This window comes from Chrysochloris asiatica, unplaced genomic scaffold (assembly GCF_000296735.1).
Source record: "Chrysochloris asiatica unplaced genomic scaffold, ChrAsi1.0 scaffold00022, whole genome shotgun sequence".
In the NCBI taxonomy this organism is placed as follows: Eukaryota; Metazoa; Chordata; class Mammalia; order Afrosoricida; family Chrysochloridae; genus Chrysochloris; species Chrysochloris asiatica.
This window is the reverse complement of record NW_006408540.1, coordinates 28,404,208-28,413,770: the sequence shown is the minus strand read 5'-3', so window position 1 is coordinate 28,413,770 and position 9,563 is coordinate 28,404,208. Positions and strand designations below refer to the sequence as shown.

The 9,563-nt window shown below is 38.3% G+C and overlaps 1 protein-coding gene across 8 annotated transcripts in view; it reads left to right on the top strand.

Annotated features, from left to right (window-relative positions):
- The window catches only part of TRPC4 (transient receptor potential cation channel, subfamily C, member 4), a 448,068-nt gene that overhangs the window by 99,487 nt on the left and 339,018 nt on the right, over positions 1 to 9,563 (top strand). For 4 of the 8 annotated variants that reach the window (XM_006837666.1, XM_006837664.1, XM_006837668.1 and 1 more), the window contains exon 2: positions 9,126 to 9,530. In XM_006837666.1, coding sequence (XP_006837729.1) covers positions 9,153 to 9,530 — 378 coding nt within the window. In that variant the 5' untranslated portion in view covers positions 9,126 to 9,152. Of the gene's footprint in view, positions 1 to 9,118; positions 9,531 to 9,563 lie in introns of those variants that run through there. The other 4 variants (XM_006837669.1, XM_006837662.1, XM_006837665.1 and 1 more) reach the window with 2 other exon arrangements.

The window sequence follows — 9,563 nt, the reverse complement described above, 5'->3', positions numbered from 1 at the left end:
TAGTCAGTAAAGCACAGGTAAACATCTTTCTGATATTCTCTGCTTTCAGCCAAGATCCATCAGACATCAGAAATGATATCCCTTGTTCCATGGCCTCTTCTGAATCCAGCTTGAACTTCTAGAAGCTCTCTGTCAATGGTATAATTGCAGCCATTTCTGTATTACCTTTAGTAAAACTTTACTCCCATGGGATATCAAAGATATTGTCCGATGGTTTTACATATATGCCCTTAATTATAAATAGATGAATTTCCCTTCTATTCATATTTTGGTAAGAGATTTTATTAGAAATGCATGTTGGACTTTATCAAATGTATCACTTCCATGAATTTATATGATCATCTGATACTTTTCCTTTATTTAATTTATATAGTGGATTATATTGATTGTCTTTTTAATGTTGAACCAAATTTGAACACCTATGAATCTCACTTGGTCATGATGTATTATTCATTCTATATGGTGCTGAATAATGTTGTGTAGGATTTTTTTTTTAAGTTCTTATTGTGACTTATGTGATAGTTTACATGGGAGAACACCAGCGTTACAGTCATCCTATCGTATTTTGTTATATTGCAATGAATACAATCCCTTCCATGCATCATCAAACAACCAAAGGGTTTAACCCGCAAGTCTGCACCCAGCCCTCAGCACACAGCTGCTCTCCCTCCCTGACTCCAGAGTCCCCAGCCACTCCATCTCTTCACTTCATTGTCTCTGCCTCCATTTCTGGCTTCACTGCTTCTCTGGATAGGGACCCACACTGAACTCTTCTCACTTGATGGTCCCAAGAACCTCCGTCCCTGAACTGAAAAATCAACCACTGGCCTCCTTTTGTTAAAAATCACCTACCTTTATATTTCTGACCCTCACAGATAGCAATTATTCACTCCTGTACCACAAGAATCCTATTCCCATTTCCTTTCATCTGTCCTGTCCCAACACATTGGAAACCACTCAGTGGGGATTCTACCTTACCCTGCCTCCTCTGGAACTAGGCTTCCTCTTGAAACCTTGTCAGCCAGTCACTTCTTGCCTTTGTAGCCCCACCATTTTGGGTAGCTAATGTCTAAGTTGCCCATTCCAGTCAACCTGTATACTGAAGGGGTGGGAATGATCCTCTCCATAAAGATTCATTCCCTCTTTTGAGCTACTATATCCATAAATATAGGTCAAGTTCATCAAATTGTAGTGGATTACTCTTTTATTTTTCCTCTTCTTTCTCCCTCTATTTGAGTTCTGATCATCCAACCATGGAAGTCAGGTCAAGTGGGAAGTATCTGCAAGTATGGGTGCTCTTGTGCATCTCCCCTCACTTCATATCAGCTAAAAATTTCACTCTCTGCTCTAGTCCTCTGTGGCCATGTCACTGTCTCTGGGCCCAGGGGTCCACAGGCCTGGCCATACTGCTGGCCAACCAGGTCTCAACCCGGGTTCACAGGAGTCTATTGAACGAGGTCAGATCCAGCTCACAACTTCATTGCTGTTTTCCCCCCACTTCCCCTTATGTGTGACTAACATGGTTATCAGCCAGACCACATGCCTGCTCATGTATTCCCCTTGAATCTTACTCTTGGAAGGGGGTTTGTTCTGAGAGGACCCAGCCACTTGTCTTGATGGCTCCTGGGCAAACAGCTTGCTTGTTCTTGTAGTAGTCAGTCATCAGACTTCTGTTATTATTTTTTATTTTTCCTGCTGGTCGTTCTTTCAAGAAGTATCTTCTATTCTTCTAGCAGCTCCAGGCTAGTCTATTTGTCCTTTCAAGTGGAAATTTCCCACCTCAGAAGATTTGGATGGGGTTCAGGATTCCACCTATGGTCTTATGCAATGCAAAGGCTCTGCAGGAAGCCTCTTTCACTGGGTAAGTTCTAGCCCTATTTAAGGTATTCCAATCAGTTATAGGCTGAGGACAGCCTTACAAATTTTCTATGATGATGTTTCTAGCTATTCCTTTCTCTCCCCCTCAAGTGTCTATTTTACAATGGTATGCAAGGGAAACCAAGATTCAAAAGACATCCTAGCAACTTAATATTATTTCTCCTTTTTTGTGAATTCAAACCATGCCTCAATCCCTGTATTCCAGAGCCTTGTTGTTCCAAGGTTGTGCATACATCATTATTTACCTATGTCCCACTTACCCCATAAAAACATGTCTAACTGTTCTCCCATCTGCCTTGTTCTTCCGCTTCCCTCCCCTTTCTTGCATATTGCCCTCCTCTCCCCCCAGTACCTAAGCTATCCTGTGTCTATTCCCTACCCTGTGCTCCTTCTTTCCCTTTCTCCCTCCCCTCACCTCATCCCATACATCCCAGTGATCAACAAATATATATATATATTTTATTTTTTTTTACATATTTCATGCAGGAAAATGTCCTCAAGGTTCATCCATGTTATGTGGTGGCTTGCAGCTTCCTTGTTATTCTTCAAGGTAGTATAATATTAAATTGTGTGTAAGTATCACAGTTTGTTTATCCATTCTTCCATTGATGGGCACTTATGCTGTCTCCATCTTTTTGTTATTATTGTAAATACTGTTGCTATGAGCATTTGTGTGCATATATCTGCTTGTGTTATGACTCGTATTTCTTGTGGTTAAATACCAAGTAGAGGAATTTCTGGATCATAAGGTATTTCTATTTCCAACCTTCTGAAGAAGTGCCATATTACTTTCCAGAGTGTTGGGTAGGATTTTGTTGAGGATTTTTGCATCTATGTACTTGATTTTTTTTTTTTTTTTTGGCTGTTTTGGCTGTTTTTGGATGCTCATACTGTGGTACAGTGCATTGGCAGCTTCTGCTGTGGGGAGGCATCTGAGTGAACAGGGTGAATGTGGGGCAACAGGGGGGCATTGCTAGCCACTGAATTGATGGGATGGTTTAGGGATTCACCTCTGGTCACAAGGAAAATGTGATAGTTCCAGTGGCTCCAGTGATTTAGGCTAAGTGCAGCCAATTATTCAGTCTCCAATAACCATCCCACAGACCTTTCTTTTTGCATAGTTTCTCCACCCAAATGACTATGGTGCTCGACTAATGAATTGTTTTGGTCCATTTTCTAGCTTCCTTCCCCTCTTGGGTTACCTATGCCACTAGAATGCTTTCCCATATTACTGTACTTTCCTCTTCAACCCAGCTCATATTCTGCTACCTTGTTTCACTCCAGATCAGTCCACACTGTGTCTCTATTCCAATATATTGTTGGTAGGTGCTATCAAGGTGAGTTCTGACTAATAGCAGCCCTATGCACAGCAGGTCCTGTGCTATCCCCATAGTTGTTAGGTTTAAATTTATTGTTGCTGTCACAGTGTCAGTCCATCTCCTTAAGGGTCTGCCTGTCTTCCCCTAACCCTCCACTTGTCAAATATGATGTCCTTCTCCATGAACAGGTATCTTCCTTAACAACAGGTCCAAAGAATGAGAGACAAAGTCTTGCCATCTCCACTTCTAAGGTGCATTCTGGTTATACTGCTTCTAAGACAGATTTGTTTGTTTTCTGGCTGTCCATGGAACTTTCAATATTCTTATCCAACACTAGAATTCAAATGCATGAATTATTCTTTGCTACTCTTTATTCATTGTCCAACTTTCCTATGTATATGAGGCAATTGAAAATATCATGACTTGGATTAGGCGCACATTAGTCCTTAAGGCCATAATTTTGCTTTAGAATATTTTAAAGAGGTCTTTTGCAGCATATTTTCCTAGTGTACTGTGTTATTTGTTTTATTGACTGCTGCTTCCATGAGTGTTGATTGTAGATTCAAGAAAAATATGTTCCAATGTAGACTTCATGAAGTTGACTTCTTACCCATGTGTCTCAAAATGTCTGGATGCAGTATGACGTCCCCTCTCTTTCTTCAGTCACTGTTTTTGTTCTGTCTCATACCAATTGGTATTCAATTCCATTCTTTTTCCTCTTGTTTGATGTTTAGAATCCTAGGATTATCATATAATTTTCACTTGTTTATTTGTGAAACAAGTGTTTTAGAGGTTTGAGTGGAGTATGTCATCCTGATACCATCTTGTTTCCTTCACTAGATCCGGTACTTTGAAGAAACAACTATTCTTTAGGAAGTAGTTCATTTTTCTCCCCTTGGTTAGTGGCCTTTTCTGTCAAGTACTGTTACTAATTTAACCCTGCTCTTACATATTCTTTCCTAAAAAGATCACAGAAGTAGAGACCCAAACTAAGGCTTAGCAGTGACAAAGCAGACAGCCCTTGTCTACCTTTCATGGATAGTGCCTGAGGTCTTAAAAACCTATCTCCAAAATAAGCAACAATCTGAAAGATATTAAAAGTAGAATAGTAAGCCCAAACAGAAGAATATCTTGCAATTTCAATGATAAATCTTGATCAAAAAGGGGGATTATGGAAGAGCACAAAAAAACTAGGTGCTTGGTTTAGGAGAGGCTTCTGACATGGATCCAGACTAAATTCCATTTGTATTGTATGAAAAGAACTGTAAATAAAACAACCACACAGGTATTGGAGCAATGCTCACAGTAATGGGTTAATCTGTACTGATTCAGGAAGGATGGGAGGAGGGGAGACAGGACTGCAGCTGCTCTCAGAAAGAACATTTTTGCATGAGCTGTCTGTCCCTCCCTTTTAAAGATAAGTAAAACTGTTTTCACAAAATGCTTGTGCAGTCTAGTTGCAGGACATGACGTATTCAGATTAACTGAAGCATGACTTATGGTTGATTTATAATTTCTAATGACTAATGTCTAATGGCTACATTTTCCTAAACTTCTGTATAAAAGCCCTTCTCATTTTCTGCACTTTTGAGCAATTGTTAACTTTGCAAATTATTGTTCAACTTCAGTTGAAATATCCTCCAATAAATCTCTTTGCTTTTATTTCAACAGAAATAACATGTTCTTATTCTTTGATAAGGCAAACAATGATAATTTTTTAAACTAAAAGCATATTAAATACAATAACATTTATGAATGCAATGTATGTTTAATCTACAGCTAAAGTTTTATTCAAATAAGATTAATTTACTCATAATATAATTAGGTCTAAAAAGTCAATTTAGATGAATATTTATGTTTATGTAACTGGAATGCTTCATTCATTTTAATTTAATATGACAAGCATATGTAGAAAACTCAAAGAGCATAGAAAAATAAAATAGTTCAGCTCATGGATATAAATAAAGAACTTACAATAATAAAGAAATCATATTTAAAGTTTAGTAATTTTTTTCTGTAAGTTTGTATCTCTAAGATGATACTAAATCAATATAGCTTCCAGTAACTTTGTTCTTATAAATTTAATTTAAGATGGTCTTTTATTTATTTGAAATAATTTATCTTCAGCTACATCTCTACCATATTTCTTGTTGTTAAATGCTGTCAAATTGGTTCCGACTCATAGCAACGTTGTATAGGGTTTCTGAAGAGCAGCTTGTGTGTTTGAACTGCTAAAATTGTAGTTTGCAATCCAGTGCTTATCCTAAGTGCCATATTAAGTCCAAATAAAAATAAATTTTATAATTAAAAATGTGTTGTTCATTGTTAACTACATCGAGTCAGTTCCCATTCATAGGCTTTCCTAGCAGTGACTGGTGAGCTTGAACTGTCAACCTTGAGATAAAAAGCGGCCTTGCAGTCCAGCGCATTAACCCATGATACCACAACATGTAACATTGTTATATGATATACAACAAAATACCATACTAAGTAGCTCAGTTGTAAGTATGCTCATTTGTAAATTAATTCATTGAGGGGAATATTAATAATAATTATGTTAATCATTAAGAAATTCAATTTGCAATTCAATTGGTGAAAAATTAGATGTGAATTTAACATGAAAATTATATTTTGTTAATTCTGTTATTTTTCTGGAGTCCTGATATGGTGCCTAGGAGTGACTGATGCGTTTGAACCAAACTTGAGGTGAGTACTTATCCTATGGCACCATACCAGGACTCCAGAAAGATAACAACAGAATTCAGAAAAGATATAAAATGTTTGTGCTGCTTAGTATGGTATTGTATAGTATATCATATTATAATGTTATTAATTCACATTAATCTTGATACTGGTATTGCTATTAAGGATAGAAAAAGTAAAACCATTTTTCTAAGACACTGATATTCTGTAATCTTAGTAGCATCTTCATGATCAGCAACACTGATAGTAAACAGTGAGTTTGAATATAATGAAATGATCCAGTTTTGGTAGTTCAGTGATATAGTCTCTGATTATCAAGATGTTTCACCTATAAATTATATTTATGAAAAATTTTGTAATAAGTTATAAAAATTTACAAATACATCCTTTAACATATGTTATATTTATGTAGTTGTTTGGTGCCATGGAATTTGTTTTGACTCATAGCAACCCTATACACAGCAGAATGAAACACTGTCTGGTCCCTTGTCATCTTCACAATTGTTATTATGTTTGAACCCTTTGTTGCTGCCAATGTGTCAATCCATGTCATTGGAAGTCTTCCTCTTTCATGCTAACCCTTTACAAAGTATGATGTCTTTTCCAGAGAATGGTCCCTCTTGATATCATGTCTAAAGTATGCTAGATGAAATTTCACCATCCTAGCTCCTAAGGAACACTCTAGATGTAGTTTTGCCAGATTTGTTTGTTCTTCTGGCAATCCATGTTACTTTTAATATTCGTTGTTTTTTTTCAATCTTTAGATTTTTTTTTAAAAGTTTTTATTGTGAATTGGGTGATAGTTTACATAGGAGAACATCAGCTTTACATTAATCCTATTGTATTTCATTTCATTGCAATTATTACAATCCCCTCCATGCATCATCATTCAACAGCATTTGCTTCCATCCCCCCCCCCTTTTTTTAGATGTACACCAAAGAATATACAACCATTGAAACAACCAAAGGGCACACCCCACAAGCCCATCCCCCAGCCATCAGCAAACAACCCCTCTCCCTCCCTGAGTCCAAAATCCCCAGCTGATCCATTTCTCCATGTCATCCTCTCTGCCTCCATCTCTGGTTGTCACTGCTTTTCTGGATAGGGCCCCACACTCTGCTCTTCTCCTTTGATGGTCCCAGTGTCCTCCGCTCCTGGACTGCAAGGTCAAGCACTCCCATCCTTTTGTTACAAAACATCTACTTTTACATTTACAACACTAACAATCAGTCCTGATAACAATTATTCACAAGAGTCTTATCCCCATCTTCTTTCACCAGCTCTGTCCAGACAGGTTAGAAACCACTCAGTAGAGATTCTACCTTCCACCGCACCCTCTGAAACCAGACTCCCTCTTGAAAGCTTATAAGCTAGTCACTTCTTGCCTTTCTAGCCACTCCAACCCCAATTTGGGTACCCAGTGTCTAAGTTGCCCATCCCTGTCAACCCTGTGTACTGATGGGGTGGGAATTATCCTCGTTGTAAAGATTTGTCCCCTCTTTTGAGCTACTACATCCATCAGTATAGGTCAAGTTCATCACATTTTAGTGGATTCCTATTTTTTTTTCCCTCTTATTTCTTCCTTTAGTCAAGTTCTGGTCATCCAGCTATTGAAGCCAGGTCAAATGGGTATTAATTGCAATTATGGATGCTCTTGTGCATTGCCTCTCATTTTATATTAACTGGATGCTTCATCCATTCTCCACTCTAGTCCTCTGTGGTTGTTTCCCTGTCCCTGGGTCTAGGAGTCGCCAGGTCTCACCATATTGCTGGCCAACCAGGTCTCAATCCAGGTGGACAGGAGTCTGTTGAAGGTGGTTGGACTTAGTTCACAACTTCATTGCTGTTTTTCCCCCACTTTCCCTTTTAGGTAGACAAGTGTGTACACCAGCAAGACCACATGCCTTCTTTTGTATTCCTCTTGAGTCTCAGTCTTGGAAAGGGGTTTGCCCTGAGGAGACACGACCACTTGTTCTTGTAGTAGTCAATAGTATTGTCATTATTGTTTTTCATTTCTCTTGCTGGTCTTCCTTTCAAGAAGTATCTTCTGTTCTACTAGCAGCTCTAGGCTGGTCTGCTTGTCTTTTAAAGTGGAAATTTCCTACCTCAGAAAATTTGGATGGGGATCCGGATTTCACCTATGGTCTTATGTAATGCAGACTCTCCGCAGGAAGTCTCCTTCCCTGGGAAAGTTGTAGCCCCATTTTAAGTATTCCAATCAGTTATAGGCTGAAGACAGACTTACAAGGTTTCTATGATGATGTTTTTGGCTATTCCTTTCTCTCCCCATTAAATGTCTATATTACAATGATAGGCAAGGGAAACCAAGATTCAAAAGACAGCCAAGCATCTTAACATTATTTCCGCTCTTTTATCCATTCAAACCATTCCTCAATCCCTGTATCCCAGAGCCCTATTGTTCCAAGGTTGTGCATACATCAGGATTTACCTCTGTCCCAGTTAGTCAATATTCTTTTAAGTATCCTGCCACTATTTGCGTTCACTTTAGATTGCTGTTGTTCTTGTTGTTAAGTTATGTCTAGTCACTTCCTACTCATAGGGACCCAGTATAGAGTTTCAAGGTGCAGTTCATGAGCTTGAACTGCCAACCTTGCAGTTCATATGGACCTTACAGTCCATCCCATAAGTCCGTAGCACCACACCAGGACTCCTTTGATTAAGATTTTATAAGTTTTGCTTCCAGGAGGCAGTGGTGTTTCGGTGTTCGATTTCTTGCCTTCCTTGCCAGAGGTCCAGAGTTGATCCCTGATCAATGTACTTCATTGATTTTTACAGCCACTGTCTGTCTTCCATTGGAAGCTTTCATGCTTCTATGGTGCTGTACAGGTTTCAGTGCACTTTCTAGACTGAGAGGGACTAGGAAGAAAGGGATGGTAATTTGCTTCTGAAAATCAACCAGTGAAAACCCTGTGGATCTTGTGTTTCCATGTAACTGAATAATCATTTAGTCTATGTAATCTGTTAGAGAAAAATAATAGTAATAATCCTAGTATTTCCATTGATATTATTCTGAATTTGAAAGGAACTGGATGATGGTCAGTGGTTCAAACCCACCAACCACTCCTTGGATGTCCTATCCAGGGTCCTTATGAGTCTGAACTAACTCTAAGACATTTAGAACAACAGCATTATGCATACTAATGGAAAAAATCTGCTGATACTAATCCTCATAGTTTTTTTTGTGTTGTTGTTTGTATTTTCAGAGACAAAGAAATAGCATGACCTGAAGCATGGCTCAGTTCTATTACAAAAGAAATGTGAATGCCCCCTACAGAGATCGCATCCCTTTAAGGATAGTCAGAGCTGAATCAGAACTCTCACCATCAGAAAAAGCCTATTTGAATGCTGTGGAGAAGGGAGATTATGCAAGTGTCAAGAAATCCTTAGAGGAAGCTGAAATTTATTTCAAAATCAATATTAATTGCATTGATCCTCTTGGAAGAACTGCTCTTCTCATTGCAATTGAAAATGAGAACCTGGAGCTCATTGAACTTCTTTTAAGCTTTAATGTGTATGTTGGAGATGCTCTATTACATGCTATCAGAAAAGAAGTTGTTGGAGCTGTTGAACTGTTATTGAACCACAAAAAGCCAAGTGGAGAGAAACAGGTACATTAAAAATAATAATAATATTAATGATAT